General features: G+C 43.7%; 1 protein-coding gene across 1 annotated transcript in view; it reads left to right on the top strand.

The window, feature by feature from the left end:
- LOC124858485 (potassium voltage-gated channel subfamily H member 2) overlaps positions 1-14,875 on the top strand; it is a 113,110-nt gene extending 98,235 nt beyond the window's left edge. Inside the window, exon 3 of the mRNA XM_047350560.1 lies at positions 14,784-14,875. Within this exon, the coding sequence (XP_047206516.1) occupies positions 14,784-14,875 (92 nt within the window). The remainder of the gene's footprint in view (positions 1-14,783) is intronic.

Below are 14,875 nucleotides of genomic sequence, written 5' to 3'. Positions count from 1 at the left end.
TTCTTTTGATTTTCTTTAGTAATCATAAAGAATGAACAAAAAACATGTTCATTTTTTTTCTTTATGCTGCTCTCATTGTTGTGAATGATGCCTACAGATACTGGAATAAATAAATGCAAATCAATCAGTAATTTCATCGTAACCTATGATCAGTCACCAGTGGAGTTAGGAGATAGAATTATTAAAACCGTACTGTTTAACTGTGTAGGTGTCACATTGGCCTTTGTGAAAGAATACGTAGCATAAAATTCTGTCAGAAATTTAGAGCACATTCTGACCATCTAACATCTAAAACATAAAATCTTAAATGACATGCTTCTAGAGTTTGTGTGTGCGTGTGTTTGTGTGTGTGTGTGTGTGTGTGTGTGAATCCATTGCTCTGAGGAGGGTACAGGCCATATGATTTTAAAGGGCTGATAGCATTAGCTGTCCTTATATAAGAGGTTCAGTATCTGAAAGTGTCAGAAGAGTGACATGCTCACTGTTAATAGCAGACAGATGACAGAGTGAGCGCAGGTAGCGAGCCAATGTGGGTGCCCGCCTGTTCCATAATGGAAGCACACTTCTGTCGCCGTGACAACCTCACCATTCTGGGGGATAGTGATAATGGACGCTTTGGAGTTGCACTCTACATCACTGCCAGCATTTCCTGTCCAACAGCAGCAGGCATTAATCAGCTTTCCTCAGCACTGACTGGTACAAAATAAAGGAGAAAATGAGAAAAGACCCAACTTTCAAACAGCTGTAGTTATGCATTTTTCATATACTATAATTATCTGTAATATAAATCATTCCCATCCACTGAGAAAACATTTTTAATAAATCAACCAATCGGAGAGATTTGAAGTTGTAGTCATATTTATTTCTGCATAAAATTTTTTCATGGTCACAGCGTAAATAACAGCCTTCAGTCGCAGCATACTGTTGGTGTAATAAATAGACTGCATTTTGACGGTATCTTGACATGCTGATGTACAACTAAGTTGACTCACCTTTTTGAATAGATCAGCACTGAGAAGTACTGTGTGTTTCCTTATGAGAGCGAATGATAAACTGACTCATTCAGAGTATTCAGGAAACCAAATAAAGCCTCCTGGGTCTATTGGCCTGTCAGGAATTGAAACCTAATACGTTTTTTTCACATTAAAAAATTGTTTAAACTATAACCAATGTGTAACTACTTTTACAATATTAACTTATCACTTTTCCTTACACATTGCTCTATTATTATACACTATAAAACGTGTCTAAAACAAAAACAACGTGATGACAGGTAGTAGTTTGTGAAGTGCTGTTTTTAACACCTATAAGATCATGCATGAGTTTGACTTTCAGGGTTGTCTCAGTACTAAGGTTTCACATTCAGTACTGATTCAAAATCAAATACTCCTCAGCTCTCCACCTTTGCTTAAAAAAATAAGTTTGGGAGACTGTTGCATTTTGTTTTTATCAAATATAGATGGATGATAGTCCTTTTAAAATCCTGCTGACAGCTGCACTATATCAGTAGCTGTTACCTGTTTCCCCAGCAAACATCAGACCACACAGAAAACAAAACAAAATACACTCATCTTTTTGTGTTATTAAAGCAGCAGGCAGTATGTTCTATGTTGCTATGAAGTAAATTCTTGATGTACATTGAGCAGCTAATGTAATAAGCAAGATCAGCTGCAGATTCCACATGCTGTCCCCTTTGTACTGATATAAGTGCTGAGTAAAAAGTAAGCCAGTTTGGATTATTTTTCTAACCCAGTCCATTGAGTCCTGTATGGAGCATTCCTGGTCAACCCAGGTTCCAGGGTTGATTTAACATAACAGTGCTGAGATAAATGGGTTAAACTGACTAATAACTAATGTACAGGCTTACCAAACAGTTAGATGAAAAAATACCTTGTACTCGTACTCGTCGTCTTCCACTTTATCCGGGACCGAGTCGCGGGGGCAGCAGACTCAGCAGAGACACCCAGATGTCCCTCTCCCTAGACACCTCCTTCAGCTCCTCCAGGGGGAGCCCAAGGCGTTCCCAGGCCAGCCGAGAGACATAGTCCCTCCAGCGTGTCCTGGGCCGTCCCCTGGGCCTCCTGCCGGTGGGACGTGCCTGGAACACCTCCCGAGGAAGGCGTCCAGGAGGCATATGGTATAGATGCCCAAGCCACCTCAGCTGGCTCCTCTCAATGTGGAGGAGCAGCGGCTCTACTCCGAGCCCCTCCCGGATGGCCAAGCTCCTCACCCTATCTCTGCGGGAGTCCCCGGCCACCCTACAGAGGAAGCTCATTTCAGCCACTTGTATCCGGGATCTCGTTCTTTCGGTCATGACTCAAAGTTTATGGCCATAGGTGAGGGTAGGAATGTAGACCGACCGGTAAATCGAGAGCTTTGCTTTTAGGCTCAGCTCTCTCTTCACCACACCAGACCAGCACAGAGCCCACATTACTGCGACAGCTGCGCCGATCCGTCTGTCGACCTCCCACTCCATTCTTCCCTCACTCGTGAACAAGACCCCTAGATACTTAAACTCCTCCACTTGAGGCAGGAACTCCCCTCCAACCTGAAGATTACAAGCCACCTTTTTCCGGTCGAGAACCATGGCCTCGGACTTGGAGGAGTTGATCTTCATCCCAGCCGCTTCACACTCGGCTGCAAACTGCCCTAGCACATGCTGTAGGTCTTGGTAAGAGGGGGCCAGCAGGACCACTTCAACTGCAAAAAGAAGAGACAAAATCCTCTGGTCCTCAAACCAGAGCCCTTTCGGCCCTTGGCTGCACCTATAAATCCTGTCCATAAAAGTTATGAACAAGACCGGTGACAAAGGGCAGTCCTGCCGGAGTCCAACATGCACTGGGAACAGGTCCGACTTAGTGCCGGCAATGTGGACCAAACTCCTGCTCCGCTTGTATAGAGACTGGATGGCCCCTAATAAAGGGGCCCTCCACGGCTGGGAGAAACACCTCACTGCTCCTCCTGAAGCCGAGGTTCGACTATCGGCCGGACTTTCCCCTCCAATACCCTGCAATAGGCCTTACCAGGGAGGCTGAGGAGTGTGATCCCCCTGTAGTTGGAACACACCCTCCGGTCCCCCTTCTTATGAACACCCTACCGCTCGGCCCGTAGGCCGAAACGACAGTCAGAGACCTGTCCCCAACCCGAAGGCGCAGGGATGCGACCCTCTCATCCACTTGGGTAAACCCCAACACGAGACGGCTGAGCTGGGGGGCAACAAGCAAACCCACCCCAGCCCACCGCCTCTCCCCGTGCGCCACTCCAGAGTCCAACCCCTCTCAAGGAGATGGGTTCCAGAGCCCACACTGTGCGTGGAGGCGAGCCCAACTATTTCTAGTCAATATCTCTCAACCTCCCGCACAAGCTCAGGCTCCTTCCCCCCCAGCGAGATGACATTCCACATCCCAGAGCCAGCCTAAGCATCCGGGGATCGGTCCGTTGAGGTCTCCATCTTCGTCCGCCGTCCAATCGTCTTTGCACTGGTCCCTCACTGTTCCCCCTCCACGTGGTGGGCCCACTGGGGGATGGCCTCGCATCTCTCGTTCATTCTTGGCCCGGCCGGGTCCCGCGTGGAGCAACCCAGCCACCAGGCGCTCTCTGACAAGTCCCGACCCCAGGCCTGGCTCCAGGGTGGGACCCCGGCTCCCTCATACCGGGCGACGTCACGTGCCTCAATGTAATTGTCCTCATGAGGGTGTCTTGAACCGATCTTTGTCTGACACATCACCTAGAGCCTGTTTGTCATGGGAGACCCTACCAGGGGCATTTAAGCCCCTGAAAACATAGCCTCTGGGATCATTCAAGCACTCAAACCCCTCCACCACATTAAGGTGGCAGTTCAAGGAGTCAAATGGGTTAAACTGACTAATAACTAATGTACAGGCTTACCAAACAGCCAGATGAAAAAATACCCATGGTACCAATCTCCAGTGGTCAATAGACAAGAAGAATGTTGCATCCTGGAAAGGGTACCAGTCCACATACAACACACAAGCATGTACTTACACATGAGGGCAATTTAGAATATAATCTAACCATACATGCCTTTAGACTGTGGAAGGAAGCTGGGATACTCAGAAGGTACCAATTCATGCATGTGGAAAACATGCAAATGCCACAAAGAAAAGCTTCAGCTGGGATTTGAACACAGGACTGACTGCTGTGAGGCAACAGTACAAGAAGTACCAAGAATCTGAAATAATTGACCTGAAATAATTGACGAGTGGGAGCCCAGAGATATTTTGTTTTCTGATCCAGTCACCAATTCCTCATTGGAGAAGGTAGAGTCTGAGGAATTGGGAGATTGCAGTACCATCACCATTGCAGAGGCTGCAGAGGTTGTTTCCCAGTGGCAGGGTTCCACAGATGGATAACATTCACCCCAAGATGCTGAAGGGTCTGGACAATGTTGCGTTATCATGGTTACCATGACTCTTTAATGTTGTACGGAGGACTCGAACAACACCTGCGGATTGACAAACTGGTGTGCTTGCCACAATCTATATGTAATGGGACTGAGTGTGTTCCAATTAGAGCTACACGATTTCAGGAAAATATTTAACTGCCATACTACTAATAAAATTGTAATATCAATACTGATTGCAATTAACCCACTAGCACCTTTGTTTGTTATATATATATATATATATATTTGTATATAATGTCCCTGCAACTCTCCATCATCTAAGCCTTGAAGGAAATATATTTGGTATTTGCATTTAGGGATTCTGGCAAACCATCCGGCGCCTCAGGAGGGGGAAGCAGTGCTTCGCCAACACTGTTTATAGTGGGGGTGGGAGACTGCTGACCTCGACTGAGGACATTATTGGGCGGTAGAAGGAGTACTTCGAGGATCTCCTCAATCCTGCCATCACGCATTCCGTGGTGGAAACAGAGGCTGGGGACTCAGGGTTGGACTCTTTCATCACCCAGGCTGAAGTCACTGAGGCGGTTAAAAAGCTCCGCGATGGCAAGGCTTCGGGGGTGGATGAGATCTGCCTTGAGTACCTCAAGTCTCTGGATGTTGTAGGGCTGTCATGGTTGACACGCCTTTTCAACATTGCGTGGCGGTCAGGGACAGTGCCTCTGGACTGGCAGACTGGGGTGGTGGTCCCCCTTCATAAGAAGGGGGACCGGAAGGTGTGTTCCAACTACATGGGGATCACACTCCTCAGCCTCCCTGGTAAGGCCTACGCCAGGGTATTGGAGAGGAGAGTCCGACCGCTAGTTGAACCTCGGCTTCAAGAGGAGCAGTGTGGTTTTCGTCCTGGCCGTGGAACACTGGACCAGCTCTATACCCTCTACAGGGTGCTCGAGGGTTCATGGGAGTTTGCCCAACCGGTTCACATGTGTTTTGTGGACCTGAAGAAGGTATTCGACTGTGTCCCTCGTGATGCCCTGTGGGGGGTGCTCCAGGAGTATGGAATCGGGGGACATTTATTAGGGGCCATCCGGTCCCTGTACGAGCGGAGCAGGAGTTTGGTCCGCATTGCCGGCACTAAGTCGGACCTGTTCCCGGTGCATGTTGGACTCCGGCAGGGCTGTCCTTTGTCACCGGTCCGGTTCATAACTTTTATGGACAGGATTTCTCTTCTTTTTGTGGATGACGTGGTCCTGCTGGCCCCCTCTAGCCAAGACCTACAGCATGTGCTGTGGAGGTTCGCAGCCGATTGTGGAGCGGCTGGGATGAGGATCAGCTCCTCCAAGTCCGAGGCCATGGTACTCGACCGGAAAAAGGTGGCTTGTCCTCTTCAGGTTGGAGGGAAGTTCCTGCCTCCAGTGGAGGAGTTTAAGTATCTCGGGGTCTTGTTCACGAGTGAGGGAAGAATGGAGCGGGAGATTGACAGATGGATCGGTGCGACTGCCACAGTAATGGGGGCACTGTGCCGGTCCGTTGTGGTGAAGAGAGAGCTGAGCCGAAAAGCAAAGCTTTCAATTTACCGGTCGGCTCTACGTTCCTACCATCACCTATGGCCACGAACTTTGGGTCATGACCGAAAGAATGAGATCCCGGATACAAGCGGCTGAAATGAGCTTCCTCCGTAGGGTGGTCGGGCACTCCCTTAGAGATACGGTGAGGAGCTCGGCCATCCGGGAGGGGCTCGGAGTAGAGCCGCTGCTCCTCCACATCAAGAGGAGCCAGTTGAGGTGGCTCGGGCATCTATACCGGATGCCTCCTGGACGCCTTCCTCGGGAGGTGTTCTAGGCATGTCCCACCGGGAGGAGGCCCAGGGGACGGCCCAGGACACGCTGGAGGGACTATGTCTCTCGGTTGGCCTGGGAACGCCTTGGGCTCCCCCTGGAGGAGCTGGAGGAGGTGTCTGGACAGAGGGACGTCTGGGCGTCTCTGCTGAGACCCGGTCCCGGATAAGCGGAAGACGACGAGTACGAGTACGATGAGTACGAGTGCATTAAGGGAAGACATGTTATAGATATGCAGAACACTTAAAATATTATATCCTTTCAGATATTGCATCCAATTAGTGCTTTGTGATTTCAATCTTGCATACACCAATAATCTGGGGTTGATTGAGATTTGATATATTGTGCAGCTCTAGTTCCAAGTATCATGGCATTCCACTTCACTGCCTCCTTGGAAAAAGTTTACTCTAGGTTTTTGGAAAACAGACTCTGACCAATCAAACCTCCATTCAGTAGGAGCGATGTACGTCTTACCATGGCTGTGGAACAGTGGTTCAGATCTTTAACCTTGCATGGTTGCTAAGGCACTCGTGTTTTTTTTTTTTTTATCTAAAGAAGGCTTATGACTTGTGTCCTGCAACATAATAGGTGGGTGTTGCTGCAGGTGTATGGGCTACCAGAGTGAGTTTTGAAGGCTACCCCTGTCCTTGTATAACCAAAGCAAGAACTGATTCTATATTTTCCAGTTAAAGTTAAGCTTGTTACCAGGGCAGTTTGGACTCTGCTAGGGCAAGTTATTGTCCCCAATCTTTTTTGTGGTGTTCACTGACAGAATCTCAAGGCATAGTTGTGCAGAGCAAGATGTCTGGATTGGGAACCTCAAGGTCTCAGCTTTGCTTTCTGCAGATGTTATGGTTCTGTTGGAGTCCTCGAGTCATGATCTTGCATGTATGCTCTGGACCGGTTTGCAACTGAGTGCAAAGTGGGTGGGAGTAATACTGCAGAAATGTGGGTGGTGGTCCAGGTTGCCTATCAGTCAGTGTCTATTCTTACTCTCAACCTTGGCAATAAGATGAGGGGCATGACCGAAAAATAGGATTCAAGATACAAGTGGCTGAAATGAGCTCCCACACAGGGTGACTGCACTAAGCTGTAGAGACAGGGCGAGGAGATCCATCATCAAGGGGGAGCTTGGAGTAGAGGAGATGCTGTTTTTCATTGAAAAGAGACAGTTGAGTTGATTCAGGCATCTGGTCAGAAGAGGAAAGGTTAACAAAAAAACAGACAGCAAGTTGCTTACCTGTCTTTCAGCAGCACACCCATTAGTATTACAAAACAGACTGAAACAAGGGGATATTTTGACTATTGCTTTAGGTAGATAAACAAGGTATTCACAATGATGGAAAAGACAGACAAAAGAAAGAGAAAACAACTAGGGAAAAATTATTAAGATTAGTATGCTATTATGCCCAAGCCTGCGCCCTGGGCACTAAACCTGGCTGAAAAATACGATAATGGTCACAGCCTTGGTGTCATGATGAAGATCAGAACGTACAGCAATAAGGCTGTTTGATGCTGGTGACAGTGCCAGTTCATTGTTAAAGCCAGTCAGTGTCTGCACAGCGGCTGTGCAGTTATGCAACACCTGCAATTTATGAATGTCAGGCGGCTGGCATCATTAATGTGTGTGTGTGAGTATCAGAATAGCTCTAATATCTTAACAATGATTTGTGTTTTTTTTTATATATTGTTTTTACAACCCTACATGGCAGTCATTATTATCAACTATCTCCAAACAATATCTAAAATAACACAGGCTCACAGAAGCCCAAACACTTGTATTTTTTTACAGTTAAAACAGCATGTTTTCCTGTTTCTGTCTATGGAGATTAGTAGCAAATCCTAAGTAGGCATTCCATGGAAGTTCTGGTACGAGCACTTTAGTTTTGTCTAATTGAAACACAATGTTTCCAGTTATATAATTGTACTTTACTCTTCATAGGAGGAGTTTAAGTGATGTAGCTGTTTTTCCAGTTGTCAATAAATAGTTGCTGGCTTTCTTAATGATGGTAATATCCAAACTGCCTCTTTCTCCTATAACATGGTTACTTGAATGCCTTGTCTAAGCTTACTTCTCATCTTAATTCTAGTAATATCTTTCCTGAATACTTGTAGTAATAGAATACTCATGCTTTGAATGCAGTTTTGTTTTACAGCAAACTCAAGTTAATTGGAAGTGTGATATTTTTTAATTACCTATCAGTTTGTCTCTTTTGTCTGAAGTGTTTCAAGAACACTGTCTAACCATCGGTATCTGTAATTAGGCCCTGTTTGTCTTACAGTCAGATAGAACCTTGGTTTCTGTAGCTTTGTGGCATGCTGATGAAGTTATGCAATCATTTGCATTAGGTGTGTTGGAGCAGAGAGACACCTAAAACAAGAAGGGGAATGGAACCTGAGGGCCAGAGTTAAAAAACTGATCAGTGCATTTGAACTGTGTGCTGCAACAGGAGCATATCAGACTCACACTCAAGAACCATGGCCTTTGACAGACAAATTCAGGATGTTTCAACGATTTCCTCTCAAAATTTTCCAAAAAGTGAATGTTAGAATGACTTTTCCAATCCAGCCATAAAGGGTGCATTTCCAGTGCTCCACTATCTACCCCTGGTAAAGAGATAGGGCTTTTTGACTGACCCTGAAGTAACAGTGGAACTTTGTAGTGGGAGGATTTCACAGACCTCAAACAGTTCTTTTACAGAGTTTGCATTCAAGTACAAAATTTAGGCGAGATATGTATTCATAAGAAGCACAGTATTTCACTTCAAGTGTCTCCACGGAAAGAGAGGGTAACTCTTTCATCAAAGGCTTTTTTAAAGGATTTTAACCTTAGTTTGCATCTTATTAAAGATAGCCTGCTATGTTCCTTTAAAACAAAGGTTATCATTGATGCTCTCCAAAACGTAAAGCAGGGTTTAAGCCATGGTGGTTATTATAAACTTTTGCACAACACTGATGACAAATAACCGAGTTAACTATCCAAGGTCTTATCTGTAATTAACCTACTTTAGGAACCTTTCACAGTGAATCAGAAAAGGCTGGTGGCCCATGATAATGGTTAGAAATTAGTTACACGGTTATTACATTATGCTATATATACCAGGCTATGATGGCTGAGCACTGAAAACAGTGAGAGAGGTAAATGTCATTGAGGTGGAATATGATGGTTTAGCTCTTTGTATTTTTGCAATAAACCTTGTTCATATAATAATATTTATTGATGAGTCAGTACACTGAACTGCTATCTTCTGCTGATTCTTCATTTTATAAACTGGGGACAAATGTTTAGTTTTTCTTCTTGATAACATTGGTATTTAGATGTAGGTTTATCATCCCTGTTTTTGTTATTGCCACTGTTTAAAAAAAAAATCTGATTTAAAGCCTTGTGCCTTTTGCATCTTATTTAATATTAAGAGCAGGCAGCAGAGTCAGTTATAGCTGTCAGTATTCAGTAACCTGTCATTTATCAGCTACCTACATGACTATAACATGGATCAATGAGCAGGAACCTGAATACCTGTTCGTTTTGGTTATTTCTAGTCTCAGAGGACACATAGTAACATTTATGCATTTTTCAATGTATTACAACCTACATATGTAATAGCCATTAGTCCATTAAAATCCCCAAAAACAATAATAAGCAAATGTTTTGCACCTACCTAAAAGCAAGGATTCCCCCTCTGATCTTCTCATTGTTATTCCAGATAAAATTTTTATTTCATTTTGCATACTTTTACAGAGATAACACAGTAGTTTTTTTTTTTCTCCCAATCATTTAGAATTACTGTTGTGGACTTCACATACAAGCAGGCCTGTTACAGAAACCCACAAAGCATTATGCATTTCTGTAAACTCAAAGTCAGACTTTCCTCTGCCTTTAGTCTGTACTTTAATCTTCTAGACTTCATATCATTAAATGTCAGTATACCTATTTCCTGCAGGTGACCTGTCAGACTTTTAAGTCAGTTCCAGAATGCAGTAAAAAGCAGGGATGCCCAGGTTGCCATTTACCGCCTTTCCAATGACTTGGTGTGACCCGCAACCCCAACTTAGAAAATATTTCGACCACCAGCACGCCTGGTTGATGCAGATGGACACCTAAAAATGTTAGGTTGACATTTACACTGAAACAAGGCCTTTGACAAAATGTGCAGATACATTTAAATCTTAAAATAAGAAGGTATAACACAAACTATTCATCGTTTATGAACCAGATTTTTTTACATTCATTTTAATTTGACTGTTAATGAAATGAATAGGACCACAAACATCCAGTAATTATTACTCAATAGCAGATTTGTGTCCACCCAACCTGACAAAATACAGCGATCATGTCATGAAAAGTTGTTCCTCATTCCATTCTTGTTGCTAAGAACAGCCTAGAAAATACGGGCCAACAGTGATGTACAGATTTCTTTTTTTGTCTACAAAAATCAGACTACTTTGCTTTATTAAGATATTTTGTTTGGTCTATTGTAGAGCACGTAAAAACAATAAAAAAAAATCTGTAAAAATGTAGAAATGTGTCAGATTTACAGCCCATAATTACTTTTAACTTGCCCAGCATCCAAAATAGATTGCACACTGATGGTAACGCTGCGATAATGTCACACCTGGAAATGTGCAACTATAACTGATTTTAAACGTCAGGACATCTTGTGGACTGTGAGTAGACAACAGTAAAAAATGCCCCTGTTGCCAGAATAAAATGCAATCAAACTATAAAGAATGATTCTGTGACAGTCTGAGGAACTTTGCTACATTTACAGATCCATAATAATATAAGTCTCCGGGATGTGTCCTGAAAGAACATTAACCACACACAACAGCAGCTTCCTTGTTTTTCTTACAAATGCCTATTGATACACGTTCATGTGTATCAATAAACAAAAAACAAATACCCCTGGACAGACAGAAAATATGAAATATCACATTGTTCAACCTGGGAGATAATTGAAACGTACTGTTGGGTCTATTCCACCAGTTCGACCCCCATGGATCAGGGTACAGGTACATGGTATCTGGCCTGCAATTGCTCAAGAGAACTAAACTGTCCATAAAAGAGGTTCCAGCAGTCAAATGCACCTTAAATGTAGGTAAAAGAAATCTGGGTCAAAGATGGTTTGTAATCCAATCTTGTATCTGACTGTTTAACAACTCAGAATACAAAGGTGTGAACAGATACAGAGAGTGTACAGGGGATGGATGCAACACAGTGTCGATGTTGCTGCTGGCCTTGTCTTGGCCTTTGTTAAGCCCTGTAAAAAGGAACCACACTGGTATGGTGCTCATGGCATAATTAGAACATGTGATGCGCACAGACTAAGCTGAAATGTGATAATGGCGTGCGCGCACGCACACACACACACACACACACACACACACACACACACACACACACACACACAGGGATGTATTTTATGTAGAATGACTTCCCTTTTGTCATTGGCATTGCTTTTTAGAATACTGCACTGTTTTGGACCAATTAGCCCAATAAATATTCCTGAATGTTTGTAATTCCAGCGTGGAGATGCCTCCATACTAAAAGCCAAAGTGAGCCCTCCATAATGCTTGTAGAATCAGCATTTATCCAGCTGTGGCAGACTGTCAGCCAGCATCTACTAATGGTGGGTCTGGTTATAATTAGGAGGGCCATTACTACTCCTTCATTATTCAATTGATTTGAAATTTCCGTCCAGTTTGGTTCTCTGTGTCTCCCCCTCTCTGTCGTATACTGCCCAATTGCTCTCACTTCTTCTCTTCTGTTTGCGTGTTACATGTTAGCTCTTCCTTTCTCTCTGTTCTGTGGCCAAAGGTGATTTTTGTGTTTGCACATGTCAGCAAGCAGGAGGCCGATGCTGGAAAAAGCAGACATGCTTATACAGGTCCTTCTCAAAATATTAGCATATTGTGATAAAGTTCATTATTTTCCATAATGTAATGATGAAAATTTAACATTCATATATTTTAGATTCATTGCACACTAACTGAAATATTTCAGGTCTTTTATTGTCTTAATACGGATGATTTTGGCATACAGCCCATGAAAACCCAAAATTCCTATCTCACAAAATTAGCATATTTCATCCGACCAATAAAAGAAAAGTGTTTTTAATACAAAAAACGTCAACCTTCAAATAATCATGTACAGTTATGCACTCAATACTTGGTCGGGAATCCTTTTGCAGAAATGACTGCTTCAATGCGGCGTGGCATGGAGGCAATCAGCCTGTGGCACTGCTGAGGTCTTATGGAGGCCCAGGATGCTTCGATAGCGGCCTTTAGCTCATCCAGAGTGTTGGGTCTTGAGTCTCTCAACGTTCTCTTCACAATATCCCACAGATTCTCTATGGGGTTCAGGTCAGGAGAGTTGGCAGGCCAATTGAGCACAGTGATACCATGGTCAGTAAACCATTTACCAGTGGTTTTGGCACTGTGAGCAGGTGCCAGGTCGTGCTGAAAAATGAAATCTTCATCTCCATAAAGCTTTTCAGCAGATAGAAGCATGAAGTGCTCCAAAATCTCCTGATAGCTAGCTGCATTGACCCTGCCCTTGATAAAACACAGTGGACCAACACCAGCAGCTGACACGGCACCCCAGACCATCACTGACTGTGGGTACTTGACACTGGACCTCTGGCATTTTGGCATTTCCTGACATGCAGAATTTGCTTTCATCTGAAAAAAGTACTTTGGACCACTGAGCAACAGTCCAGTGCTGCTTCTCTGTAGCCCAGGTCAGGCACTTCTGCCGCTGTTTCTGGTTCAAAAGTGGCTTGACCTGGGGAATGCGGCACCTGTAGCCCATTTCCTGCACACGCCTGTGCACGGTGGCTCTGGATGTTTCTACTCCAGACTCAGTCCACTGCTTCCGCAGGTCCCCCAAGGTCTGGAATCGGCCCTTCTCCACAATCTTCCTCAGGGTCCGGTCACCTCTTCTCGTTGTGCAGCGTTTTCTGCCACACTTTTTCCTTCCCACAGACTTCCCACTGAAGTGCCTTGATACAGCACTCTGGGAACAGCCTACTTGTTCAGAAATTTCTTTCTGTGTCTTACCCTCTTGCTTGAGGGTGTCAATAGTGGCCTTCTGGACAGCAGTCAGGTCGGCAGTCTTACCCATGATTGGGGTTTTGAGTGATGAACCAGGCTGGGAGTTTTAAAGGCCTCAGGAATCTTTTGCAGGTGTTTAGAGTTAACTCGTTGATTCAGATGATTAGGTTCATAGCTCGTTTAGAGACCCTTTAATGATATGCTAATTTTGTGAGATAGGAATTTTGGGTTTTCATGAGCTGTATGCCAAAATCATCCGTATTAAGACAATAAAAGACCTGAAATATTTCAGTTAGTGTGCAATGAATCTAAAATATATGAATGTCACATTTTCATCATTACATTATGGAAAACAATTAACTTTATCACAATATGCTAATATTTTGTGAAGGACCTGTACAACCTTGGATGGATTGATAAGAATGAATATAAAAGAAAATTCTACCTCTGCATTTGGGAGCTTTTGAAAGGATCATCTTGACCTTCGGATGAAGTGCAGGCTCTTTTGTGCAGCTTTTCTTTTCTCTTTTATTATTTCTGTCTCCCGTCACATAACATCTCCTGCGCCCTATTTCATCCTCTCCGTGCTCATTACTGTCCACTGGCTCTGCCCTTCTGTGAGAAATAAATAAATTCTACTAAATGTTATTGTTTCTTACTGCTTCTCTCCCATGTTCAAATGTAAATCCCAGACTATTGACATTAGCATTAGTGCATTTAATCATATCTGTGAGTCTCCAAATTACTGGTTTAAATGATAAAGCCTGTTAGTGATCTTTTAAAACAAATCTACTACCTTCTAATTAGGCTTCTAGTCAATTCAGGATCACTTTTTTAACTTACCTGGATGTTTTGGAACAGTGGAAGGAAGCTAAAATTCAGAATGAGACCTCCTTGATCAATAGCTAAAATGTTGAATAGTTGGGTGGCAAAATTACCACAGAGGTAAAAATCACACAGCGTGTGATTCCAAACAAGAATCACGCAGAATTCCAATAGCCATTGGATTCGGCTAAATAAAAACTGGAATCAGTGCAGTTTGGTCAGTCAAGATGAAATATTTTGCATTTGTACCAACATTAATGAACACAATTTCTTTCTTTTAAAGACTCAACATTTTAAATTAAAGTGCAACTAAACCCCAAATCAACTTTTTTTTTTCCAAATTAACTGTATAAATTGGGCTTTAAGGGTGCTATCTTTGTGTTACTGTGCAGTACTTTATATTTTAATGTAAACTTGTTTAATTCTGCAATATTTGTCCCAAAACTGTCTATGTGCTGCCCTCTTTGGGCTGAACGGTGGCTACTGCAGTTGAATTTTCCTATTGATTCAAGCGGTACAGCTTGGTACATGTCTACGTCATAGCCCCACATTCGGGTATGAAAACCATCTCGGTATAATAATATGGATCTGCATGTAAATGTAAACCTTCTGAAAGTTTGTCACTACTTTGAATGTTGGCCTATGTTAGCAATGGTGCTGCTAACATCACCATACCACTCAGAAACGAGACCCATTCTGTCCTTCAGTGCCTCGGCAGGCCCGGTTTCAGGCATCGCTGAGTCAGCGCCTTGAGCCAGAGGCACGATCTGATAAGGCTCAGGCCCGTTGGGCTCCATAA

Source organism: Girardinichthys multiradiatus, chromosome 21 (genome assembly GCF_021462225.1).
Source record: "Girardinichthys multiradiatus isolate DD_20200921_A chromosome 21, DD_fGirMul_XY1, whole genome shotgun sequence".
In the NCBI taxonomy this organism is placed as follows: Eukaryota; Metazoa; Chordata; class Actinopteri; order Cyprinodontiformes; family Goodeidae; genus Girardinichthys; species Girardinichthys multiradiatus.
Note: the sequence above shows the minus strand (reverse complement) of the source record. Positions and strands in the feature narration are given on the sequence as shown.